At 42.2% G+C, this 27,523-nt stretch overlaps 1 protein-coding gene across 6 annotated transcripts in view; it reads left to right on the top strand.

Moving 5' to 3' along the window:
- Nucleotides 1–27,523, top strand: part of Cad88C (cadherin-88C) — a 372,106-nt gene that overhangs the window by 318,208 nt on the left and 26,375 nt on the right. For 3 of the 6 annotated variants that reach the window (XR_011039408.1, XM_068346029.1, XM_068346031.1), the window contains exons 32-33: nucleotides 243–441; nucleotides 6,835–6,979. Coding sequence is in view for 4 of the 6 variants with exons in the window: in XM_068346029.1 (XP_068202130.1) it covers nucleotides 243–441; nucleotides 6,835–6,979 (344 nt within the window). In the remaining 2 variants the exon portion in view is untranslated. The remainder of the gene's footprint in view (nucleotides 1–242; nucleotides 442–6,834; nucleotides 6,980–27,523) is intronic. The other 3 variants (XR_011039409.1, XM_068346032.1, XM_068346033.1) reach the window with 2 other exon arrangements.

The following is a 27,523-nucleotide window of genomic DNA, read 5'->3' as shown; positions in this document are numbered from 1 at the left end:
TTAAAGTCCATTTTATCCCTGATCACATTTTCTTTGCTTTTTGAGATATTCCTTGATTTTTGCCTTCACAGCTCTGTTGTATGAATACCCATGCATCTGAGCAAATTCTTGAATTTTCTCTTTTTAAATGTTTCTATGTAGTTTGAAAACTAAGCCATAGTAGCAGTATGGGGGTATCAAAGATATTAGGGCTTAGAGACAACTAACCTGCTTCACTAACATCTTCCCTACTGGTATCTCAGGAACTAAATGTGTTGGACACTCAGCGTGCAGAGCTTGTAACTGCTGGTGTAGCTGAAGACAATCTCCTCTTCCTGTGGCTAGTTGGAGTCATTGTGTTCCTCACTCTACTGCTAGTACTCACTGTAGCACTTTGCCTCTCTCAGAGGGCACGATACTCAAGGCAATTGAAGGCAGCAACTGCAACTGCATTTGGAGAATGTAAGTAGTATATTCTTTTCATTCACGTAATAAATTATGTATTATGAAAATGTTTTCAAATAATGAATTATATATTTTAATGTCATGAGTACCATTGGAGGTTTTTTTTTCTCTTATTTATGCATATGAGAAATTTATATAAAATATGTAAAAATATATATCAAAGGAAAGGAAATTTATTCAGCTATAAGATTTAAAATGTTTTAAAAGTCCTACCTCTGATTATATTTTTGTTAAGATGAGTTGAGTAAAATCTACCCAAAGAGGGCTTGAGGCTTGTGTGCTAAATATTTTGGTGAGGGTTGGAATTGGAACGATTAAACTAATTTTACAGTATTTTATTACAAGACCACGCTCTCCATATACTGCCTAATTATGCAAAGCTATTGTTTTTCTCTATCACTTTATCATAATTCAAAACAATTTGCCACATGGGAAATAAGTTGAAATTATAAAAAACTATAGAATTGTAAAAAAAACTAGCCTGGTTTCCTCACTAAACGACCTGGAACTGACATCGTCAACAGAGTCAACCAAACAGAAGTTTGTGATGTCAGCATACTTTTGATATATATTCAAGATATATACTAAATTAAAAATGGAGTAATTACTCAAAAGTGTCCAGAAAATATAGAATTCACAAATAGTGACACTTTTGAGTAATTACTCCATTTTTAATTTCAAACTTTTCTCCACACAAATACTGTATATTTTTTTCACCCTACCCAAGTTTTAGGGCCTGTTTTAGGAGGTCTTACTCAACTCCTCTTAGCATAAAAAATACTAATACTGTACTAAGATTTGTAATTTTTTTATTGTATAGCTGAATTAATTTATTTTCCATTGATATATACTTTTAAATATTTTGTGAATTATAAAAGAAAACTATAAGAATATCAAAGGGCAAAGCAAGTCGGCAGAATTGTATAAGCTTTCTATAGTACAGAATAGGTAACCCTTGTATAATTAGATTAAAGGGAGGGAGATGTGGTCCATTTACAGTCTATTGTTCATTAATGCATCGATAGAGACTGAAGAGTGATTAGGCATTTGCAGCTTGTTATTTGTTCGATGATGGGAACTCCCATTACTGTACTTAACTAGGAACATTTTAAAGGGTAACATCAACATTCCAGCTTCCGGTTAGTAGAAATAAATTCTATTGTTGAAACTTAATGTTAATAGAATTTATTTTTTATACTAACCTGATGTCTCCGGAAGCTTGGAATGTTGATGTTACCCCTTTAAAAGAAGCAGCACCAAGGTTCATAAAAAGCATTACACTTATATATAAGATAACTAGTATAAAAGTAATGAACAATTTAGATGCAGATGACTGTAAGTCCATCAAGTAAATATTGAAAGTACAATTACTATAGTGAAGATGCAAAATTAATCTACTGGAGTGAATAAATTGAAAAATAATTTCAAAAAATTAGGTTAAAAATACACCTGATCCCTGGCAACCCCAGGTTGTGTATAAAACGGATTTTGAGCGAAGCGAAAAATCTATTTTTGGGTGAGATAGCCATGTTGTCCTGATGGAAGGTTCCTAATAGTAGCTTCCAAGGGATATATGAAGTACAGTGATATTCCCCGAGAATTTACCTTTAGGTCTCCAGAATTCTAACTCCTGGCGCAAATATCCTTAACATTCTCTGAAGGATATCGCATAAATCAGGGGACGTATATCTTGATACGACACATAGCTATCTTCACCCCGAATAGCGTTTTCGCTTGGAGGGGGAAGAGTGGCAATTTTGGAAGGGGAGCTAATATCAAGGTTACCCTATTTCCCATACTACTATTGAGTATCAAGATGGCGCCATATTCAAGATGGCGGTCATTCCTTGTAGCATTGAGCATCGTGCTACAGATATAGTAGTTTCGGGAGGGATTCTGCGAAGGCCTTTTCTATAGAAAAGGAGGGTGGGTCCAACAGGACGACATGGCTATCTCACCTAAAAATAGATTTTTCGCTTCTCTCAAAATCAGTTTTTTTTTGGCTCAAGCCATGTCGTCCTGATGGAAATTTACCAGAGAATTACTAGAAAGTACTGTATCTGTGGATTTTCATCGATGCCTTAACCTTGGGACAATTTTTCTATGGTCATCTGGATCATTGAGACAAATGATGTTACCGTTATTCGTCATTACCACTAATCATAGACAATGTTAGTGCTTCCTGGCCCTACAGGGAAGAGTCATACTAGACAGTAGAAAAGGGGCCTCAAGGTTAGCATATATTGTATGAACAAACATAAGTATCCACCAGATATACAAACGGTCCCACGGTTTGTATATATTGTCAAAACAATATCAGTGTCAACTATATCCAATATTTGTAAGCATACAATGATATGAGGTTTACTTAAATAAGTAAGTAAAAGAACTCTGGCATCTATAATGTGCAAATTGTAGGGCGAGAAAGGACGCAATCACATTCTAATAGACATTTATTTTGAATAAATGACTAAATGGAATAACGAGTGAAACGAATATAACATGTTAACCCTTTTACCCCCAAAGGACGTACTGGTACGTTTCACAAAAGCCATCCCTTTACCCCCATGGACGTACCGGTACGTCCTCGCAAAAAAATGCTATAAAAATTTTTTTTTTCAAATTTTTGATAATTTTTTGAGAAAATTCAGGCATTTTCCAAAAGAATGAGACCAACCTGACTTCTCTATGACAAAAATTAAGGCTGTTAGAGCAATTTAAAAAAAATATACTACAAAATGTGCTGGGAAAAAAATAACCCCTTGGGGGTTAAGGGTTGGAAATTTCCAAATAGCCTGGGGGTAAAAGGGTTAAAGGAATTATACATGCAATATACAGAAAATATTTTTCCTTCCCTGAAAGGGAAGAAATGATGAGTGCCATTCTAAATTTGAAAAATTTTAATAAATTTTTCCCTTATAGATTCTGTAAATGTTGTATACTATCAACACTGTGTACGTAAATTCTGTAAATGTTGTATATTATCAACACTATGTACTACGTACACACGGCACAAGTGTTATCTGTACAATTCCTCACCTGAGATTTTGAACAGACTTAGTGTCACCATGGTGACACTCACTTAAAAGGTATCACACCGGAAGTGTCAATGCCTTTTCACCCTAATTGATAGCCCCAATCAATTAACTGTTCATCGCAGTAGTAGACGACAGGTTTTAATACACTACCTGCCGCCACCACATAATGCTTCAGTTCATGGACTTGCTTAGCGTAGTGTTTGTAGAACACTCTGGATGATTTCCATCCAGTATATGAGTGAAGGTACTCAAAGTCCATATACTGAAAAAAGTTCAGTGATGAAGCAATTTTCCTCGGATCATGACCTGCGGGTGTACTGTCAGGATCTGCTCTGCGAATGAAGTAGGTGAGCTTCGCCCTCAGTTGTTTTAGGGATAAGTTTGATCCTAAGGTTTCTCCTTTGAAGAGCTGTCCTCCCCTGAAGTCTGAAGTTCTACGAAGATAGACCTTTGGAGACACTACTGGACATAGAGAGACATGTTCCTTCAGAGGGCAGATTCCCCAGGGACCCCATCTTTTAGTGGGTAGCTCGTTCTTGGCGAGAAAGGTTGGATCATTAAAGAGATTCAGTTCTCCCATTTCTGTGAACTGAATGTGGCCCTCATTTCTTGATAGGGCTACTATTTCACTAATTCTAGCCCCTGAGGCTATAGCGAACATGAAAATAACCTTCTGGGTTAGATCCTTGAGAGAATAATCTTCATTGTTCACAGATGAGGCATAATGTAGGACCTTGTCCAAAGACCATGAGCTGGGCTTCGGAGGAGCTGCAGGCCTAAGCCTAGCGCGTGCCTTCGGGATCTTATTAAAGATTTCACTCGTCAGATCCACTTGAAAGGTATATAAAAGAGGTCTAGTCAAGGCTGACTTACACGTAGTTATCGTGTTAGCTGCCAGACCTTGATTATAAAGGTGGATAAAGGACAGACAGAAGTTTATTGAAATTTGTTTTGGTCCTTTTGCTTTAACAAAAGCAACCCTCTTTTTCCAAGATGAGCCTTGGCCTCCCACTGGTTAGATCTAGTCAAGTCACAGAATTGGTTGGTCAAAGGCGGAAAAGTAATCCATGTAAATGACTATTTCCAAAGGAATATTGTTGAATCATTTTTAATCTCCTGTACTCAAGGTAGAAATTTGAATCTAAGCCCCAGGTTTGTTTTCCGTTAATCCAGTATTATCCTTTTATCTAAAATCTGACTTCTCTGGAATTATTAAGAAACTGACAGCTGTTGGATCCCCTTCTCCTGTATAAATACGATGTCTTTGTATATGTATTCTCATTGTTGAATTTGATAATGTCCTGAATGGATGAAAGTACTAACTCAATCAAGTCTTTTCATTTTTCCTTTCGTGGCTATAATACATTTTATATTCATCACGTGTCAGCTTTCGTGATTTCTACACTTCTTTACAAGTATAATTATGCCTAAATAGCTTTCATAATTAATTAATGCTATTTCAACCGGGAAGTCGTTCTACTAACTAAATAACACATGCCTAACGAACGACAGCGCCCATGGCCCCTTCGGTAACCGGCCTAGCTCCTAAGCACAATAAATTACTCTAATTTCACTGTGAAACAGGATTTAAAATATATACATTGTAAAGAATCAACACTCAACTTTCCAGAGGCGAAAGAAGCTGGAGATTGCATAATAATCCTCGCAGAATCGATCGAAAAAGTTAGATCAACAGGGAACACCACCAGGGGAATTCGCTACAAAATTAGGAATGACCACCATCTTGAATATGGTGCCATCTTGATACTCAATAGTTGCATGGGAAATAGGGTAACCTTGATAACGGCTCCCCTTCCAAAATTGCAACTCTTCCCCCTCGAAGCAAAAACGCTATTTGGGGTGAAGACCGCTATGTGTCGTATCAAGATATACATCCCCTGATTTATGCGATATCCTTAAGAGAAAATTTAAGGATATTTGTGCCAGGAGTTAGAATAATGGAGACCTAAAGGTAAATTCTCTGGGAATATCACTGTAGTTCATATATCCCTTGGAAGCTACTATTAGGAACCTTCCATCTGGACGACATGGCTTGAGCCCAGAAATAAGGACTTTTCATGACAACTATCGGTCAGTTGTTAAACGACTGATATCTGTATGCTTCTCCTGCATGTTTTGAACCATCGATTAGCTATTCAGGCCTGGGAAATTTTTGGTTTTTATTGATATAAAGGTGGTCTGTACAGTGCTAGCTTTTATGATCTGAAGGCTAAAAAATATTAATGAAATGATTATACATTTTCTTAAGAAATTAGGAAATGAAAATGAACATTAGTTTAGAATAACATTTATCTTGGTAGCATTAACTCCCTTCTAAATAATAAATTCACTTCTGGTTAGTTTCAGAAATTAACATTGACATTTAGCATAAGCCTCAAGAAAAAGCAGAGTAGGAAGGGAATAAGATTTAAGAAAAGTAAATTAACAATTAGAAATAATTTGGTTACTCAAAAAATGGAAGATTTAAATATTTCTTTCTTCTAGAATAAATAGAATAATTAATTATTTATTTTAGAATCATACATACAAATGCAAAGAATTAAACTAGGAACAGAAAATTTTTCATACAAACCTTATAATTAACTCTTTAGAAACTTTAAAATATGCAGAGCAAAAACACTCATCTTTTTTCAAATAGATTTACCACATAAGAATTAAAGGAATGATTACCAGTTCTTTCCAGTGGGAGCACTTACCGGTACTAATCATCTTCATAAAATAGTCACGCCCAGAATTTTTCATTAAAAGACATCCATTTTAGTAAAAGTTAATTTCAGTTAAGCTAAGTATGTGTGCATTAGTTTTAAAATATAGTAATTAAGGCAAGATACATCAGTGGAGATTGAAAAGACAAGTGACATTTTTGACAGAATTGGAAAGAACAAAGAAAGAGGAAGACAATTTTCAATGATTTTTTTTTATTTTTCAAAAAAGGTACAAGGACATCTAGTTTTATACAGTTTTAAGCAGAAAGAGATAAAGTGAACAAAGCCAACATAAAACATGCAAAGATTGACTTGGGACAGGTGATAGTTTAACTTCTTTCAAACTGAAATCAGTATTATAAGTTACAAATGTAATCATTCATTTAATACAGTATCAGTAAATTACTTATAGAATATTACAGTCATTATTACTTTATCAAAATACAGTAGGTAAAAGCTTATTGCCTTGTAAATTTCAAATCTTAACAACTACTGCTTGTGATTATTGCAAGTGGATTTATTATAAGAAATATTAAATCATATGCTTGTCAAATGCTGTTTTTCATTAAAATATTTAGAAAAATATTTCTCATATTTTATGATTTTTAACTTGAGTTGCTTTTCAGGTACTCATGACAATGGTCTGAATAGATCAACAACAGTTCCTAACACAAACATTCACAGTGTTGAGGGTAGTAACCCCATCTGGATGTCTGGTTTTGATAATGACTGGTACAAAGATGAGGATTCACTTAGGTATCAACAGTTTCTGTGAGTTTTGCACCGCTTTTTGTTTGTCTATTGTGCTTGTTTTTTTAAGTTTATGTAGTTTATGTACAATATTGTAGAGCAAAATCCCTTTATACACTTACAGTACTTCAAGAAATCAGTTTTTCTATTAAAAATTATAGCACAGCATTGCACATATTTGCATATCCACTATTATTTTAGTAGTAGCTATCACAGCTGAAAAGCCCTGTCATATATAAACATCGCAAAATACTTCATTGTTTTCATCTTTGAAAAGGTAGCAAAAATATTGCTTATCATAGACATGTGGCAGAAATCGTAGTTATTAGAATTGTAAGATTTAGGAATTTCCTAACATTTTACATCTTGTACAAGAGTTTAATTTAGATTTATATACAGAACTGGTAATTTTAACCTGAATGAAATAGTCATGAGGTAATGATAAGGGATGAATGATTAAAGTTATCAATAAATGGCTGGAATGATTACAGTAGTGTCTTTCTTTCTATAATGGTTTTCTTTTTTAGTCCAAGCTTTAAACTTCAAGTGCCGTCACACAAGGAATAGTATGAGGTTTAGGCATTTGTTTAATATTTTTCTCATTTTTATTTTTCAAATGGTTAATATTGACTTTGTGTTAATAATGGAATGAAGCAAGTAGACATTGAATCAGTTTATGACTATACCAACATTAGATCCATTCACTCTGGATTTGTAGCATGATTGTATGCAATTATCCCTTTTTACCGAGTGTATCGTAGATTTTGGCCTTCCATTACTCGGTTGTACTCTTTGAGGAATAAGAAGTTTTAGCCCTTGACATGCCAGAAACTGATTAGCACTTGAAGCTCCTCATGGAGTTTTATGTTCACAAAAGGCCCTTGGTATTACTGTACCTCCTGGCTTGCCAGGGGAGTATGCTTCAGGAGCAAGGAGAACTCTGAGCTATAAATTTTTTCAGGGTTGGTGGAGTGTGAGGTGATCCCCATACTCGAAGATGTTCTGGAAGCTCATCCTTGGAAAGCACTGACAACAAGTGGCTGGAAGCCTTTCTTAGACCTTGCAGGGAGGCCCTAGATGCCTTTCGAGGGAGTAGGTAGCTAAGGCTGCTTTTCTCTACGTGCCAGTCTCCCCACTGGTGATACCAGTGATTCAGAAGTGATATCAATGCCAGCAGTGTTAGTAACCCCAGTGGTGATCCCCGCAGCCTTTCTAAAGGCCAAAGACTGTCAAGGCTTGTGCTTCTGTGAACATGCTTGCTTCCACGCCAAGGAAGCAAAGAAAAAAAGGCTCCAGCACTAGTTATGGAGATGCATAACCCAAATGTTGGATGTAAGACTCTGGGGCTGGTAAGACCAGTGTGTGTTGCCCCTGTGCCTATCACCCTGCTCCTCCCTTCTTTACTGTGCCCGTGACTTCAGCACCAGGTTCTGTAGTGCAAACGCTAATAAGTGGCTGCTTCCTCTGCGATAGTGTTTATCAGTGTTATAGGTCCTGACTGAGCCAAAGCTTTGTTATTGATGGTTGCTCAGACCTCGACTTCACCGCTTTCAGAGCCTGGAGGAGAAGTTGCTAAGAGGAAAAATCTAGTTTACTGCACTTCTTTTCCTCTTCTGTTTCAAATTCTGGCACTCATAATAAAATGTCTAGGAAGGTTAATTGTCTCGAGAAAAAGAAATTTGAGAACACCGCCTCTATTTCTGGCAGGTGTCTGGCCCTGTGCTAATACCTCCCAGGCTGTTGAATGTGGCTGGGACCGTTGTCCCTTGCCATGTTTAGTACACTTGGCTGGTCCAGCAGCCACGTGGAACAAAAGAGTAAGACCTCTTATATTGGAAGAGCTTGGGAGCCTTCCATCACTTTTTATAATCTGGATGGAGGATTACAGTATTTCGTGTTGAGAGGGTGACACTTAAGGCAAGCGCATATCCAACAGCCACGAGCTGATGGTTGAGAGGCTGGTACCGTGTGCACACCTGCACAGGGCCGACGATCCCCCCTTACTGCCTTTAACAGAAATAATACTTGATATTTCTCCTGTCTCTGCTTTAATCAATGCCAAGATCTTTCTCTCCCTGTTGATAGCTGCCATGGTATGTGTACAAGCTGGTTCTGTCCCTAGGGTCAGAATGCTCTTATTCATGGGAAGGCAGTAGATCAACGGAGCAGCCTGTTGCATGCTCTACCCTTATGGGTACTCGGAGTGTTGCATTTTGATCTACTTCCACTCATTCATAAGTACAATGACCTGGGTTGGCAACCTTGGCACAGGTTTCAGGTAGGACTAAGGTCATTGATCAACACTAAGGTGCCCGTCAAGGGTTAAGGCCTTCTTTTGAGCTGCCTTAGTTGAATCTTGCTACTTTGGCCGTGATTCCAATTGGTAATCAGATCTGTGGATCTGAGAACACTCTCACTCCTAGTTGGTCAAATAACATTCTACCCCCAGCACTATCAAGGCAGAGAAAGTTTTATATGACAGAGTCTGCTACTTCATCACCTCTTCTAGTTGACCTGTCAGTGTGCCCACTGTTAGGGGACTCCTGAGAGAGAAAAGTCAGAATGCTTGTTGTCCTCAGTTTCCCGAGTCAACGGTCATGTCCGCTCTCCAAGCTGTCTCATGGCTTGACCAATGGTTAGGTTCAGTGACACACTTTGCACAGTCAATGAACTTTGGAGAAGTAAGAAAGTCCAATGGGGTAGGTCCTGGTTACCTTTTCTGGCTGTTGCCTCTCCCCTATCTCATTGACCTAAAGTGTTAACTAACGATCCTCCAGCATCATCGAAGGTGCTGGCTTAGCGGGCAGAAGTGGAAGGAATTTTGGAGAAGAATGTGCTCAAAATTGTGTTATAAAAGCTTCCAGGGGCTTCTATATTAGATTCTTCCTGCTTGAGAAGTTGACTGGGGTCTAGGTGGGTAGTAGGTTGGCCAGGGCACCAGCCACCCGTTGAGATACTACCACTAGAGTGTTATTAGTTCTTTTGACTGGCTACAGTACTACATTGGATTTTTCTCTCTAAGTATGGTTCATTTTCTCTTTGCCTACACACGCACATATAATACTCTGGCCTATTCTTTATATATTCTCCTCGGTCCTCATACACCTGACAAAACAGATTACCAAACAATTCTTCTTCACTCAAGGGGTTACTGCACTGTAATTGTTCAGTGGCCACTTTCCTCTTGGTAAGGTAGAAGAGAGACTTTTAGCTATGGTAAGCAGCTCTTCTAGGAGAAGGCCACTCCAAAATCAAATCATTGTTTTGTAGTCTTGGGTTGTGCCATAGCCTCTGTACCATGGTCTTCCACCATCTTGAGTTAGAGTTCTCTTGCTTGAGGGTACATTCGAGCCCACTATTCTATCGTATTTCTCTTCCTCTTGTTTTTTAAGTTTTTACAGTTTATATAGAAGATATTTATTTAAATGTTGTTACTCTTGAAATATTTTTTTCCTTTTTTCCTCTCCTCGCTGGGGTATTTTCCTTGGCGCCCCTGGGCTTATAGCATTGTGCTTTTCCAACTAGGGCTGTAGCTTAGGAAATAATAATAATAATAATAATAATAATAATAATAATAATAATAATAATAATAATAAGAGATGGATCTATGACCACTCACCTCTCAACCTGTTTGTTCAAATGAAGTTCAGGATGGAAATGCTAAAATCAGAACCGACTTCAAACAGAAAAGGAAACTTCTAGCTTTCAGTGTATTTGAGGAGGAGACTTCAAGCTTTCTATACATCTTAAGGATTCTTACTTTCAGGTACACATTCCATCAATCCTCTCGGAAGTACCTCTGCTTCTTCTTCTAAAATACGATGTAACAGTTCAAATCTGTTGTAGGTGTACTGCTTCATAGGTGTTCACTCTGTTAGCAGCTACGGTGCATTTATGATGGATATGTCTGATGATGTATCTTGACGATTTGCTGATTCTGGCTTCCTGTGTGAAGTAGTTACTTCTGGATCAAGATTGACTTCTCTCCTTTTGTCGTATTCTGGTAATTGTGATAAATTGGTACACGTCAAATCTAGTACCAGGCAGAGGTGTATGGTAATGCTGATAATATTCCAAGCACAGCGCATATTTTATTATTCAAACTCTTTTACCTACATCTACTGTCTTTTCTCTGAATTCTCACATCACTCCCACTTTTACACCAACCCACTATTTCTTCTGCCTGTCTATTCTAACATATGGTTCTCCTATGGCTCTGAATAACTTGTGTTGTATACCATATATTCTTACTACATTTTGTATCTCTTAATTTTATAATGTGCTTTTCTAGGTTCATATTGCCACTTGCAGCTTTGCTTTTTCCCCTTTAATTTTAAATGTTTCACATTGCCTCACAATATCAAAAACTATCCGCAGACTTTTATTTTTGTAGTTTCACATCAAACAAGATCCACATACTTTCTTTGTCTAAATCTACATTGTTCTACTTATTTGTCTTCCTCTTATGTATATGTATTTAGGCTACATGTGTATTGCAAAACCCTTAATTTTATTTTTTTGTAATGACTTATGAAATATTACCAGTGTTAATTGTATATTCTATTGGTGTTTATTATATATTCTTAAGCCAATTGTTAAAATATTCCAGATTATGTAGGTTTACCTTATTTAAAACAATTTTTGTTATCCCTCTTGGATTTTTTTTCATGTTATTTAGTAACTGCTTCATTTATGTGCTGTATACTGCAATAGCTGTTTCACTCCTTTGTCCTTGTTTTTGTCTATTGTTAAGCAATGTTATTTTTACACAAGTGATATGAAATTTATTTAAAAGGATTACTCTAATGTAATTTTTGACCAGTAGTGATAAAATTATTTTTTTTCACATCAAATCCTGTTTTTAAATTTTTATATACTAATGGAAAAGATAAAAGTTTTACATTAAGAATTATCTTAAAGAAAGTTGTCTTTCTACCTTACTGTTGGCATTTAAAAAATCACAACAGTAGTTTGTTTGATTAGGAGCTATAGACTCAAAATGCCTTTTCTGGGCTCCGACCTGTGCCGCGCAGTGAAATACTCCTAGAGCACTATTTCTAAGGAATATAACTGCTATATATTACCAGAGAAAAAAAGCATAGGAATGCCAGGTTGAACCCAGCTCGCTCACCTATATAAGGTGTCGGTATAAAATACTGGGGCGTGATAATTCACAACCAGAGGTCTCGCACTATTTAGATATCTCCTCTTCAAAATCCCCGCCACAGCGAGGTGCCGTTCAACACTACTACCACTAACCCAACCCACGCCAGTGACGACACTCCTTTATAGCACTTGTTGTTATTAAGTCCAACATGTTTTTTTCTCGTTTATCCTTGGATTTATCATTATTTTATAATCGATGGCCGATTCCCATGATACCCCATCGAAGTTAAGTACTTTATCCATGAATGTTAGCGAGATTGGGCAGTGTAACCTCTGTTTTTATTAATGGAGAAGTGTTTATATATGAACGGCGTCCCCGTTCTTACCGTTCATGGTTCGGCTCTGCCCTTTTTCTCGTTAGTTCGTCAGTCATTAATATTTGTTCGAACTTTTAGGAGTTTTTTCCTTACATTTATATAGTACACCGTCTTTATGCTTTCATCTAGCATTAATTTTATGTTATCCTATGATATCAGTGTTAGCGTTTCATCAAGGAGTAGGTTATGTTGGTATGCCTGCATTCGTGCATGTGGTGGATTGCGTCACCTTTGAGATTGTTTCGCTAGTTCTAGGAAGACGACCATCTCACTTATTATTATTAAACATTTTAGTTTTATTTCGTACGCTCCACCTAGTTTTATATTTGGTTCGAGTGGGACTCGCGTATTTTGTTGTTTTTACTGTTCGATCTACCGGTTCAGTAACTAGGTTGGTACCCCTGCTTTCCATCTGCTGATGGCGTCATGCTCCTCCCTTACCACTCGCCCGAGTCCCTCTCTCGCCATATTATTTCTGAATGCCTAACCTTACTTACGTGATTTCGCTTTTAATTCATTAATTATTTTTATGTATTTGTGCATTGATATTATATTTATTGCTTTACTCCGTTATGATCATATTTTTGGGATTTTCATGTCATGTTGAGGGGATCTCCAGTTGGTAGCCCTGTCTACCACTACGCACTGGTGATTCCCCGGTACCATACCCCCCCCCCACAGGTTGGGGAGGCTATTCCATCCCCCCCTCCTCCAGTGTACACCCTTCCTCTCACTCGATGGTTGTTGGTTATGACATACGGGTCAAGTATGCTTGTTCCTCAGTCTTCCCTCAACGTTCCGACATATTGAGGACTGAGTGTACCCACGGGGTGTGACTTAAGTCTCATTCATTCATACCGGGCTGTTTCGTCTCCTCCCCTCCCGTCGCCCCGATTGGCCATCGGTCGGGGGAGGGGGAGGGCCGGGACCACCGGGGACTATCACACGTGATTAGTCGGTATGACTGCACCTTGGTGTAACTTTTGCTTTTAGCTATGGTTGTAAGAATGAGCACTTAAATTAGGAGTGTCCCCACCTACGGTAACTCCTGCTATTATCGTCCGCATAGGACTTATTAATATCCTATATCATTATATTATGTTCTACATGAATCATTACCTTCGTCCCGGTACCTCTGGTTGGGTAGTGGGGGTTCCATTGGCTCCCCCGCGCTCTCCCGTGGTACCCTCCCATCATCAGACATCGGAGCCTCCGAGCTCTTAAATACAAGATCTGTTGACACTGACACAGTTTTGATTAATATCCTCCCTCCGGGAGCCCTATTCAATTACAGACATTAGTTTTAGATCATAACTGGAGTTTTCTATTTATGTATTTTAAGGATGTATCTTAGGTTACTTTAAGTTTACTTTAAGTTACTTTTAAGTTTACTTCAAGTTACTTTAAGTTTACTTTACCAACCCTGTTCCCCGGCCCCGGAACTAGTTTTGATTATATTTATTCATCACTGTTTTTTGCATCCTTTTTCATCCCTTTTTATTTTATACCTCCCTGGTAATGACGGGATGGTATATTCCTCGCTATGACATTATTATTTCATTGATAATCTTAACTTATTACGGAATTGTTTCAACAATGTCTGTTAATTTTTATAATTTTTTCCCCGGTTACTATATCGGTTCGAAATTTTGTTCATAGCCTTTTGTCCCGATTTCATATCGGTCTATTTTAAGAATTCGGAACACCCGGATCTTTTTAGGTTATTAACCTATTATGGGATACTCACGTATCTGTAATTTATTCTATACTTCCCAAGTAGCGACGGGATAGTGTATTTCAAGCTATGACAATATTATTTCATTGATAACCTTAACTTATTACGGGATTGTTTTAACAATGTCAGTTTATTTATAAGTTATTCCCCGGTTACTAAACCGGTCCTAGAGTTGTTCATAGCCTTTTGTCCCGGTTTCATATCGGTCTACTTTAAGAACCCGGAACACCCGGATCCTTTTAGGTTACTAACCTATTATGGGACACTCACGTATCTTTATTTTATTCTATACTTCCCAAGTAGCAACGGGATAGTATATTTCTCGCTATGACAATATTTTTTCATTGATAACCTTAACTTATTATGGAATTGTTTTAACAAAGTCAGTTAATTTATGATAAGTTTTTCCCCGGTTACTGTACCGATCTGAATTTTGTTCATAGTCTTTTGTCCCGATTTCATATCGGTCTAATTCAAGAATTCGGAGCATCCGGATCTCTTTAGGTTACTGACCTGCTATGGGATACTTATGTATCTTTATGATATTCTATACTTTCCCAGTACCGACGGGATAGTATATTTCGCGCTATGACAATATTATTTCATTGATAATCTTCACCTTTTATGGAATTATTTTGACAATGTCAGTTAATTTATGAAAGTTTTCTCCCCGGTTATTATACCGGTCCGAAATTTTGTTCATAGCCTTTTGTCCCGGTTTCATACCGGTCTATTTTAAGAATTCGGAACACCCGGATCTTTTTGGGTTACTACCCTACTATGGGACACTGTAGGTGCCCCTGTCGTTACTATCTATAATTATAACTTCGGATATATTATTTTGGGATTTTCATTTTATTTCCTTTGTGATTGATCGATTTAAACATTTATTCTCGATCTATTTATTTTACATTCCCAACGGAGTTACCTTGTTCATTAGTAACGATATACCCTCTTTCGGAGCTCGCAGTCTTCCATGACTTCTACCTTGGCGACTCTTTAGATCTGGGTTGGCGGGTTTGCCTGGAGTGTCAGGGCAAAGAGATCCTGTGTCTCTTCCTTTTAGGGTTTTCAAGGAAGCACGTGGCTGATGTCGGGCCACGTCCCGTTGTCCCTAAAGTTAAAGCTACCTGCCAGCCCTACCAAAGACTCACAGGTCTTCCAAATCACCAAACCAGTTAAGACTTCTCTTGGGCCGAGAGCGAAGCCCGGCCTGAAACCTACGACCCCGGAGGCTCCCTTCGATCCGGCAGCCCTTTCAAGATTGATGCATGGCCTCTCGTGGCATGGTTAGTTTCAACCTGACCTTTCATTAGAAGAGGCCAGCGACCGATCCCAGGGATGAGGTAGAAATTTATTTCTATTTGAACACGATGTTGTGCTGATATTTATCCATATATATACATATATATATAATTTACGGACCTCTGTAGCTCACTGGCTCAAACCTCGTGTCACATACCGAGTCACCACGATTATAGGATGGAAGATTCCTGGTGCCTCTGTGAACTTGACAATTGAATGGAATTATTGCCCATTAGGGGGAAGTGAGTGCTAAACCAGATAGCCTCATACAGGGTCTCATTTGTTATGGGCTACCTCAACAGCACAATATATCATCCCGGATGCCTCTAGGCTCCCGGAATTCGTCGAAAGCAATCCGTGGAAGGGGGCCTTGCGCTCTCCCTTCAAAGATGGTATGTTAACCATCGAAGGGTTTGGCACCCGGACTGTAGAAGATTTTGAATTCTACCCGCCGGGTCTACAGTTCCCTCTCTCTAGTTTCGCATGCCTTACCGAGGAGACACTCGTAAGGTTTGACAAGGTCCCCAAAGAAACCAAAATGTACCCAAAGGGGCAGGCTCAGTCCACCTGGGTCCGGCCCTTAAACGAGTGGGAGTGTGTTAACACTACGTTAACACCTCACAAGAGCCCGTACACGATGTTTCTAGTGGAGGAGTAAACCCCTACTCCGTGTGTCACTAAGATATCGGACCTTGCTCGGCAGGCAATAAACGAGGACAAGCCGTTACCGCAGCTGAAGGAAACGCATCCGACCTCCCTCCTGTCCCTGGGGGATCACGATTGCTGGGCTAACGCCCCGGCGACCTTCACATTGGGTAAATTAAGCGCTGACTGTGCTCCCATTCAGTTCAGTGAGTGGCTACCCAGGCTTCCGGAATCTCTGATATGCCTCGAGCTCGAAGCCTGTATGCGCCTGAGTGGACCTATCAACTCGGCTACAATGGCAGAAAAGACCTCTTTAATGTATGAAGAAGAACCACCTTTTAAGGTCTTGACAAAGTCATTACTTCAAACCTTACTGTCTGATTCCTACGACTTCTTTGCGGCCAGACGTCGTTGCTGTAGGCATGTCTTGTCTGAGGCCACTATCAGACATGAGCCTAACAAGCTCATTAAAGCCCCAGTCTGGAGCTGCTAGGGTCAATCAGAGCCTCAAGGTTCGATGGGCTTAGTCCCCAAGCACAAGTTCGAACCGGCCAGCAACCAATCTCGAGGTAGAAAGAGTCTGAGATCTTTCCATTCCTTCCAAACCGGCAGTCCCAACAGGTGGTTCAAACCATCCCGGTGGCACAAGGGAGTCAACCTTTCACTTCGAAGGGTCAACCCCAACAGCAATACGTGCTGGTTCCTCAGTCCTAAGTAGCAACTACCTCCTATGCTACTTCCCCAGCCCTTAGGCCCACCTTTGAAACTCAGGGTGCTTTCCAGGGTTACCAGCGCCCCAGAGGCGCTAGCTCGAGAGGAACTTTTCGCAACAGCTACTCTCGAGGCCGAGGAGGTAAATCCGCAGCAAATCATTGGGGGTTCTCAGGTAGGGGTAGGACTTTACATCTTCCGGAACCGTTGAACGTTCAACATTTGGACTTTCAGTATAATTTCCAAAGGTCTGGGGTGGAGTTGGATAGAATGGCCCCCTCCACCAACCAGTTTTCATCAACATCCAACGGAAGAGCTAGTCTCATATGAAAACGATTTATTGCAAAAGGAAGCAATAAAGAAAGTAAATCGTTTGTAATTTCAGGATCACTTGTTCAGCGGGCCAAAGAAAGACTCAGAATAGCGAAGAGTAATCCTAGACCTGTCGCTTCTGAATTCTTACATTTAATGCGACAAGTTTCACATGCTGACCATCTCTCAGGTGCGGACCTTGCTTCTCTGTGGGGCCGTCACCTCCCCTATGGATCTTGCAGACGTTTGCTATCATGTTCCGAAAGCAAGGCATTTTCGTCCGTTTCTAGGCTTCAACTAGGCAAACTGCCTCACAGCAACTACAGAGTGATAATCTCTTACAACAGTTTTGGTTCCAAATCAACTTCGAGAAATCTCGTTTGGTCCCGAGGACAAGTTTCAATGGTTAGGATTCAATGGGTTCTATGCTCCCACACTCTGTCTCCCAACAGCCAAGAGGAACGATATAGCAAAACACAATAAGTTTTCTCAAAGACAAATTGTCTTCCAGAAGAAATCAAGAGAGAATCCTGGGTGCCCTCCAGTTTGCCTCAGTAACAGATATACTACTGAAGGCCAGACTGAAAGATATAAGCCGAGTATGGTGCTCCAGGAAAACGAGTAATATCGAGACAAAGGGCTCGACTCCAACCAATTCTGAAGAAAAGACTTCAACCATGGACAAAGGTCAAAATCTGGCAAATCAGTTTCCTTACAATATCCACCCCCAAGCTCGTCATTTACACAGACGCCTCCCTAACAGGCGGGGGGGGGGATACTCTCAGTACACGAAAGTCCTGGGACTATGGTCGACAATATTCCGCCAACTTCATATCAATGTTTTAGAAGCCATGGCGGTATTTTTTACCTTAAGCAACCGGCTCCAGCCAAAAACCAACATATCAGGTTTCTTCTAGATAGATAGTGGCGGACGCACTTTCGAGGACAACTCCGCTGGAGTCGGAGTGGTCACTAGACCCAATGTCCTTCAGTTGGATTCTTTCTCAGGTTCCGGATCTCCAGTTAGATCTGTTTGCAACAAAGTCCAACTACAACTAGAGTGCTACGTAGCTCCCAGCCCGGATCCTCGGGCTTACGCCACAGGCGCACTATCATTAGTCTGGAACACTTGGGAGAGAATTTACCTATTCCCACCAATAAATCTGTCGATGAAAGTGTTAGACAAGCTCAGGACTTTCAAAGGCCAAGTTGCTCTAGTAGTCCCCATCTGGCCCAAGCACAACGGGTTTCCCCTTCTGGTGGAACTGGTTCTCCACCTCGACAGATCCCCAATCCAATACAAACACAAGCAGTACAACTCGCTGTGTGTTAGCTTCCTCAAATTCAGAATGCCCTACCTTTCTGGACTTTATGAAATTTGCAGCTCAAGAGGTGCAGATATTGATCCTCAAATACGTTATTTTTAGAATCAGATAAGAGGGGATCCACCCTTCGACAGTATGATTCGGCTGTTATGAAACTTGCCAGCTTTTAAGGGACTCAAAGGTTGAGACAATGACTATGAATCTGACAGTAACCTTCTTCAGAATTTTATTTGAATCAGACTTAGAGACTTGTACTATTACCACAAATTAAGTCAGCCTTGAAGGTTTTACAATTGGCTTTAATATTGCCCTTACAGATTCATACTTCTCATCCATCCCGAGAACCTGCGCCAGATTGAAACCATCAACTCACCATTGCTCAGTTTCCTGGTTTCTGAATGACGTACTTAAGTTGGCTTCAGACACTCTTAACGAGACTTGCCATTATATTCCATTGGTTAGGAAATCCTTGTTCTTAATGAACCTGACTTCTGGCGCCAGAATATCAGAACTTTCAGCCTTGTCTAGAGATCCAGGTCATATTGAATTTCTCTCGTCAGGGGAAGTACTCCTTTCCCCTGACAAAAGATTTTTAGCAAAAATGAGGACCCCCAGGACAGACGGTTCCCCTGGAAGATTGTCCCACTTCCGCAGGACCCATCTTTATGTCCAGTAAACACTCTGGAAGCCTACTTAAACATATCTCCCGTTCAGTCCTCGGGGCCCTTACCATTAGAGAAGGTGAAGAACCATCATCCTGAAAGGACTCAGACAGAAGATTCTGCATTTCATTAACGGGCTACCTAGAATCATTCCCACATCACTCCCTTACGTCCATGATATATGAGCTGTAGCTACCTCAGTTAATTACTATGAACTTCACTGGACTTACTAAATATACAGGCCGGAAGTCTCCAACAGTATTTAAACGCCACTGCTTAAAACCTCTGGAAGCCTTATATTTGCTACAGTGGCAGCAGGGAATGTGATTCCTCCTGAACATAGTGAACCTTAATCAACTATGTCTTGCTATCCTCTTACCTGTTATTTTGGATTTTGTTACTTCCTCAGGTATTGTTCCAAGATTTGGGACCATTTCTCTGGTACTATTTCACTGCGCGGCACAGGTCGGAGCCCAGAAAAGGGATTTTGACGAAGGAAAAATCTATTTCTGGGCGAGAGACCTGTGCCGCCCAGTGAACCCTCCCTTGACTTCCCTCCCAACATGGGCCCCAAACCTTGGGTGCTATGAGGAGTGACGTCACTGGCGTGGGTTGGGTTAGTGGTAGTAGTGTTGAACGGCACCTCGCTGTGGCGGGGATTTTGAAGAGGAGATATCTAAATAGTGCGAGACCTCTGGTTGTGAATTATCACGCCCCAGTATTTTATACCGACACCTTATATAGGTGAGCGAGCTGGGTTCAACCTGGCATTCCTATGCTTTTTTTCTCTGGTAATATATAGCAGTTATATTCCTTAGAAATAGTGCTCTAGGAGTATTTCACTGGGCGGCACAGGTCTCTCGCCCAGAAATAGATTTTTCCTTCGTCAAAATCCCTTTATTCATTATTTCTATGATTTCTATTTCGATATCATAAGTCATCACCAGAAATTCTAGAAGATTGAATTTTTTATTAGTTATGATAATGTTATTGTGTAAAATTATAATTACAGTATTTCTCTTATAGGATTTATAACTTCATTAAGAAAGAAAGATGTAATTTTTTTAAAAGAATGTGTTGTACATGGTTATTGTGTCGCATTCTTACACAAATGGAAATCCTTATTATTTCTATGAAGCTTACCTGAGATTTATAACACTGATATCTATTAGGTGCAAGCTTCCCAGCCTTGAAATAAAAAATTAAAAGTTTATGCTCTCAACCTTTATTATTTCCTACACAAAATACAAACTTTTCAAATCTTTACATTGGAGAAAAAATCAGCGTTGTGTTGGAATATGGTTATAAAACTTTTAACAAGGTGTCAACAACAACCATTACGTTTACCACTGGTAGTGTGAGAATCAGTACATCTCCTGTGGCGAGGTAAGGCTGCAAGGATAACGTCGGGGCAGAATGCTGTCAAGAAGCCCAACCCTTACAAGCTGCCCTATCAGGGCAAGAAGCAGAAAAGACAAGGGGGGGGGGGCTGGTAAAGGTAAACTGTGCTCTCTCTCTAGAGGGAGTATTTCTCATACTATACCTCGTGTGGGGGAGGATGCCTGTAGCTCAGATTGCAGCGGTGGAAATGACACCTTGCCAAACCCTCGACAGTCAGTGTCCTACGCAAGGGTTATATTGTCCCATTCATAAGCTCTTCCCCTCCCCAGATTCATCCTCTGAGGTTGTCTTTTGTAGAGGGTTTGGTGAAGCACAGAGCCCTACAGGCAGAAGTCCCGACTATGATGGAGAAGGAAGCTCTCCAAGAGGCCCTCAGCGGGTCCACCAGGCTGCTTCAGTCAACTCTTTCTCGCAGGATAGGCATCTAGAGGCTGGAGACCAGTCGTAGACCCTTGATCCTAAACAAGTTTGTTCTTTAGACTTCGTTCAGGATGAAGACCGAAATCTCAGTCGTACAGGCAGCAAGACAGAGACTCCACGATCGTGTTGGATATAAAGAGAGATGCTTCCAAATCATTACCATTTTAGGTGCTGTGCTCTAGTCTTTCAACAGCCCCTCAAGTATTCACTTGAGTGTTTGACTTGGTTTCAGCTTGGATGCATTAGTTTTCTTTACTATCTAATTGACTGGCTGGTGGATTTGGTGGAGACCCTTCTCAGACGTTGAGCCATGCTTCGCGAGTTCTGCCGTGATCTGGGGGTTATGGTAAACTTGGAGATGTCCCTTTTGGAACCCAAGCAGAACCTGGTACATCTTGAAATGTAGACAGATACAAAGAAAAGTCTTCCCGTCACAAGAAACAATTGCAAGATTCAGAGAAGTGGCTCGATGTTCCTGATGCGAAGCTTGCCACAAATTGTTTTGTGGCTGTGTCAGTTGGGTCACCTGGCATCATTAGAACATCTAGTGACCACCAGTCACCTTCGCATGTGGTCACTTCAGTGGCAGCTGAAGACCGTTAGATCTCGGAGCAGGGATCCTCCTGGAAATCTCATGCTGGCTGGGTAGGAGCAAAGGAAAGACCAGAGTTGATGGATCCTGGATTCAAATTCAAAGATCTTTCTTCCCCTCCTGACTTTATGATCAGCAAAGATGTATCAAAAGAAGAGGGCACTCACCTGCTACAACATGTGGGCTATGGGGTTGTGGTCCGAGTATGATCAGCAATACCACATAGTTGGAGTTGAAAGCAACGCACCTTGCTCTTCAACATCTCTCGAGGCACTTGGTAGTGTTTGTGATTGACAATACAACTTTAGTGGCATATGTAATCAAGCAAGAAGGTACTATTTCATGGCAACTTTGTCAACTAGCCATCGATATCCAGCAATGGACAGAGAATAATGGGATCTCTTTGTCAGCCCGGTTCTTATCCAGCAAAAGAACATCTTGGCAGACAATCTGAACAGGAAAACTCAGAGCAAACAAAAGGATTTTGTGCAGTTCGCCATCAATAGACCTGTTTGCGACATCCCTCAACCGGAAGCTTCTTGTGTACTGGTTGCCAGTATGTCCCACCGACAGTATTTTCAGGATGCTTTCCAACTTCCGTAGGACAACTAGGATGTTTACGCGTTTCCCCATTCTGCCTAATGAAGAAACTCAACAGTGCAAAATCCGCAATCAGCCTATCCATGACGTTAATAGCTCTGTTATGGCACCAGGCAGAATGGTACCTGTATCTCCTCCTACTGCTGACGTAGGTTCCAAGGGAGCTCCTCCCTTCCACGATTTTCTGCATGAACCATAGGCTCAGATTTGCCATCAAGCAGTAGGATCCCTAAACTTCACCTGGAAGTAATCCAGCATCTCTCACTGAGTGTGTGTTTTGCCACCAATGGTAAAGCAGATGTCTGGTTACCCAGGAGATCCTCGACCTCAGTCTATCAGGTAAAGTGGGCGAACCTTTGCGGTTGGTGTCGGGGAAGGGGTCTCTTCACTCAGAACCACTATACCCCCTAATTGCCTAATTTTACTCTGAACTCCAAGAGGATAAAACTCTACTCAGTCTCGGCTATCACTCGGACTTAGGAAGGCATTTAGACTGAAAAGGATAGATATTTCCTCTTTAGTAGAGCTGTCCATGCTCATATGAAGTTTTTAACAGGTTTGTTAGTGAATTGCATGGTGTCGTATGAATGAATGAATGATTTGAAGTTCTCTGGCATCCTGAAATTGAAGGTCATTGACGCCGATATCATTTATCATAAATGAAGATTAAAAGAATGTTCAATTAAACCCAGAAAAGTAAATATGTCATAAAAGTTAAATAGCATTAGGATGATGTGCTTCTGACATAAATTTAAAAATGCCATTAGCATTGTATGACACATGTCCAAAGATCTTGGCAAGGATCAACCTGCCATCTTCGCTCCAAGCCTCAAACAGATATCTAATTCTTTCTGTGCTATAAGTGGGGCTTTCAGTCACCAAATATCTCACTGTCAAGGGTATCAAACATTTGGCGCAATATGGTTGATGTTGGCCAGCCAGCAGAAACTCGTGTGTCATCCGAGTGTGACCAATGCGTAGACAACAAAGAGTTGTCTCCCATTTTCGGGGCATCCCATTATACCTCCAAGGGGATATAAGAATTACAATTTCATCTTATCTTTAGTTAAACTATCCCAATGCTGGTGCCAATTGTTATAAATAAAATTCTTAATTGCTGGTAAAAAATCATTAGAGAGTGTGGGATACCTTCTTGATATCAACTTGGCTGCAGCATTCTTTGCCAGTGAATCTGCCTCTTCATTTCCAGAGACATCTACGTTTGTCGGAACCCAGCAAAATCGAACTGTTATACCTTCCAGGTCAATAATTAGAAAATTTTAAAGCTTAAAGGACACTTCTTAAATCACTACAAATGGTAAAATTGCCCTTCTCTTTTAATGCTATTGTAAGGACAGTGAGACGAGCTATCACCAACGACAACTGACAGTTTATTCAAACATACGTGGAAATATAATACAGGGTGCGGACGGAAATGTAGCATGCGCGCAGGCGCCAATTCGGCTTGAACTAACCGCCAAAATATGTGTGGTTTTTTCACACGTACAAATACTTGAATTACAAGTCAATAGAAATAGGTAATGAAATAATAAATACATGAAATTGTAGCTCTGAGCGAGCGGAATAAATATACAGTATACAGTTAGCCACGGTGTGGCGAAAGGAGAATTTAAATAAAATAGAGAATTCGGTGATGTCCTTACAAGTACTCCCCCCCCCCCAAGACATCAGGCGGCATAGAGGGCTGATGAGACTAATCTTCGTATCGTTTCGGGCGTCGGAGGGTTCCTCTTGTTCTTGAACGGAGGGGCGCGGCGGCGGTCGGCGTATGGATCGCTACATCTTGTCGTCGTTTGTTGCTTTTCTTCTCATTGGGCGAATTGTTTTGAGGTGGCACTCTGGATCTGCCAGGTCCCGCGGAGGCAGTGTCGCTTCCTTCGAGAAACGGCAGTTTCACGCGATCTATTGAGACCCAGTCTTCTTGGCCATGCACGTCGAGAAGGAAGGCTTTCGTCGTTTTCTTGATTACTCGGTAGGGGCCTCGATAAGGTCTGGTTAGCGGCTGTCGATGAGCGTCAACACGGACGAAAACATACCCGCAGTCATCCAGGTTCTTTGGCTTGAAATGCTTAGTTCTGTCCTGGTAAGTTTTAAGACATGGCCTGAATTTCCTGGTGATGTCCCTAAGATGATCCAGCTGCGTGTCGTCGGTTGATGTGGGAAAGAATTCGCTGGGGACTGCGAGCACTTTTCCGTAAACCTTTTCGGCGGGCGATGGCTCGCCATCTGCGCGAGGGGCGGTGCAAAGGCCGAGGAGTACCCAAGGAAGTCGTGATTACCAGTCCCCGTCGGTGCAGCTCGCCATCAGGGACGCCTTGAGGGCGCGATGAGTTCGTTCGACCATGCCGTTTGCTGCGGGGTTGTATGCCGTGGTGCTGTGGAGTCGTTCCCATCAGGTTTTCCAGAGCGAGCCATATCTCCGACAGGAAAGCGGGGCCTCTGTCTGTCGTGATGTCGTCAGGAACGCCCAAATCTGCTCACCCAGCTTGACAGAAGGGCTTCGGCGCATGCTTGGGTCGTAGCTTCGGTCATCGGTGATGCTTCCAACCACCTCGTGGAGCGATCGATGATTGATTGTCAGCAGGTAGTGAGCAGATCCCGAAGGCGGCAATGGTCCCACGACGTCGATGTGTATGTGACCGAAACGTCTTTGCGGTTGGGGAAAATTACCTATCCCCGATTCGGTGTGATGGCTGATTTTGCTTGATTGGCAGTTGATGCATGTCTTCGCCCATTCCCGAGTGTCCTTTTTGATCCCTGGCCAGACGAGCTTTTCAGACAGAAGGCGAGCAGTGGTGCGTCCCGAGGGGTGTGAAAGTCCATGGATGATGTCGAATATTTTTCTTCTGCAGGAAGCTGGAATCCAGGGACGTGGGCGGCCGGTGCTGGTGTCGCAGAGGATAGTTACTCCTGCAGGCCCGAGGGGAATCGCAGTTATCTTGAGCGCGGATGGCCCCGTCAGGTGATCCTGTGCCTCTTGGTCGGTGCGCTGCTCGGATGTGAGGTTGGCGTAATCGATTCCCAGGTGGATTGCGTCGATTTCAATCCTTGAAAGGGCGTCCGCGACTGGGTTTTTCTTTCCGGGAACGTAGCTTATGGTGCACCCGAATTCGGCGATTGCTGCGAGATGACGTTGTTGTCGGGAGGACCATGCGTCTGTCGATTTTGTGAAGGCGTGTACGAGGGGTTGATGGTCCGTCGCGATTGTGAAGGGTGTGCCCTCCAGGATGTGCCTGAAGTGGCGGACGGCGAGGTAGACGGCGAGGAGTTCCCTGTCGAAGGTGCTGTATCTTGTTTCGGCGGGTTTCAATTTCCTGCTGAAGAATGCCAGAGGTCGAGGAGAACCATCGACGAGCTGTTCCAGCACAGCCCTACAGTCGACGTTGCTGGCGTCGGTCGTCAGTCGCAGGGGTGCGTTATCGTCGAAATAAGCCAGGGTGGTGGCTTTTGCGAGGGCGTCCTTTGTCTGGGTGAATGCGTTTTGTTGGGGAGAACCCCACTCAAGTTTCTTCGCCTTTCCCTTCAGGACGTCGTCGAGGGGTGTCAGGGTCTGTGCGACGTTGGGGATGAAGCTCCTGTAGTAATTAACCATCCCCAGGAACTCCTGAAGTTAGCGGGTGGTCGTAGGTATCGGGAACTTTCTGATGGCGTCCACCTTGGTTGTCATGGGTTTTACCCCGCACGAGGATACGCGATGACCGAGAAAGTCCACTCCTTCCGCGCCGAACGTGCATTTGTCGAAATGTGCGACCAGGCCATTCTCCTGTAGGCGTTTGAGGACGACGCAGACGTGCCTCCGGTGTTCCTCCTTGGTATTTGAGAATATCAGGATGTCGTCGACGTAACAGACGCAGAATGGTAGGTCGCCCAGAATGCTATCCATTGGTCGTTGGAAGGTCGCCCCTGCATTGCGTAGACCGAAGGTTGAGTATGCGAAGGTGTAGGATCCGAACGGTGTCACAATGGCAGTTTTCGGGATGTCCTCCAGAAATACGGGAACCTGGAAGTAAGACTTGAGAAGGTCCATCTTGGTGAAGTATTTCGTGCCATGAAACGCATTCATCAGGTCTTGCATGTTGGGCAGGGGGTAGTGGTTGGGCGTTGTGATGAGGTTGAGGCGCTTGTAGTCGCCGCAAGGTCTCCAGGTCCCGTCAGGCTTCTTTACCATGTGTAGGGGAGATGCCCAGGGGCTCGATGCTTTCTTACAGATACCCATGCGTTCCATGTCCTCATAGGCGCGTTTGGCGTCCTTCAGCTTCTGGGGCGGGAGGCGGCGGAATTTGGCGTGAGTAGGAGGTCCCGTTGTTGTGATGTGGTGGTAGAACCCGTGCTTCGAGGGGGATCCCGGCGAGTGTCGGAGCTCGGGCTTGAAAACGTCTGGAAATTCTTGCAGGAGGTCGGCGTAGGGCTGCGTCATTACAGCGGATACGGACATTGTGGCAGGGCCGGCTCTTAGGGCGCGGGACTGGCAGGTTCCTGTGTCGATGAGGCGTTTCCCAGCAACGTCGACAAGTAGTCTGTGGTGAGCGAGGAAATCTGCACCGAGAAGGGGGCGACTGACGTCAGCAATGGCGAAGGGCCAGGAATACGAACGGCCCATGATAGATATCCTGAGGGTCCTGGTCCCATAACACTGTATGGGAGACCAGTTGGCGGCGACGAGTGAGGAGGCGTCTTTGATGGGACCACGGTCTAGGTCGGCTTGTGACGGCGGGAACGTTGACTGCATAGCGCCGGTGTCGACCATGAGTCTATGGTTGGAGTCGGTGTCGAGGATATAGAAACCATTCTTGTTTTGGTTTCCTGCAGCTGCGATGGTGGTAGGTGGTCTCTCCTGGCGTCATCTTCTAGGGAAGTTGCACGGTGCCCTACTTTCTTGGCGTCGCTGCCGAACTGTTGGTGGTAGAAGCACCATGCAGGGTTAGGCCTAGGGTTCGGACGTGTTGGTTGCGGTAGTTTCCTTCTTGCTAGAGCGTTGATCTCGTCGTCGTCGTCGGGAGCCGTTGCTGAAGAGTCTATGGAAGAGCAGCTGAAGGAGGAGAACGAAGACGATACTGATGATGCCCCGAGGCGAGATGCTTTGGAGGCCTCGTGGAGCTTCTGAGCCTTCGACAGGAGTTAGTTCATCGGAAGCGTGTCGGCGTCCGTCAAATGGGCCCTTACGTCCTGCGGTAGGCGTCGATGGAAAATCTCGCGAGATAGACTAATCTTGCGCCGTCGGCCGTTGCTGTCGGTTTCGGGGAGCATTAGCAGGCCCGTTAACTCTTCTCATGCCTCGACAGGAGAGGTGTCACCCATGGGTTTGCCGGCGAGGTCCAGGACTTTCTGTGCCCTTGCTGAAACGGAGAGTGAG

Source organism: Palaemon carinicauda, chromosome 22, assembly GCF_036898095.1.
Source record: "Palaemon carinicauda isolate YSFRI2023 chromosome 22, ASM3689809v2, whole genome shotgun sequence".
NCBI lineage: Eukaryota > Metazoa > Arthropoda > Malacostraca > Decapoda > Palaemonidae > Palaemon > Palaemon carinicauda.
Note: the sequence above shows the minus strand (reverse complement) of the source record. Positions and strands in the feature narration are given on the sequence as shown.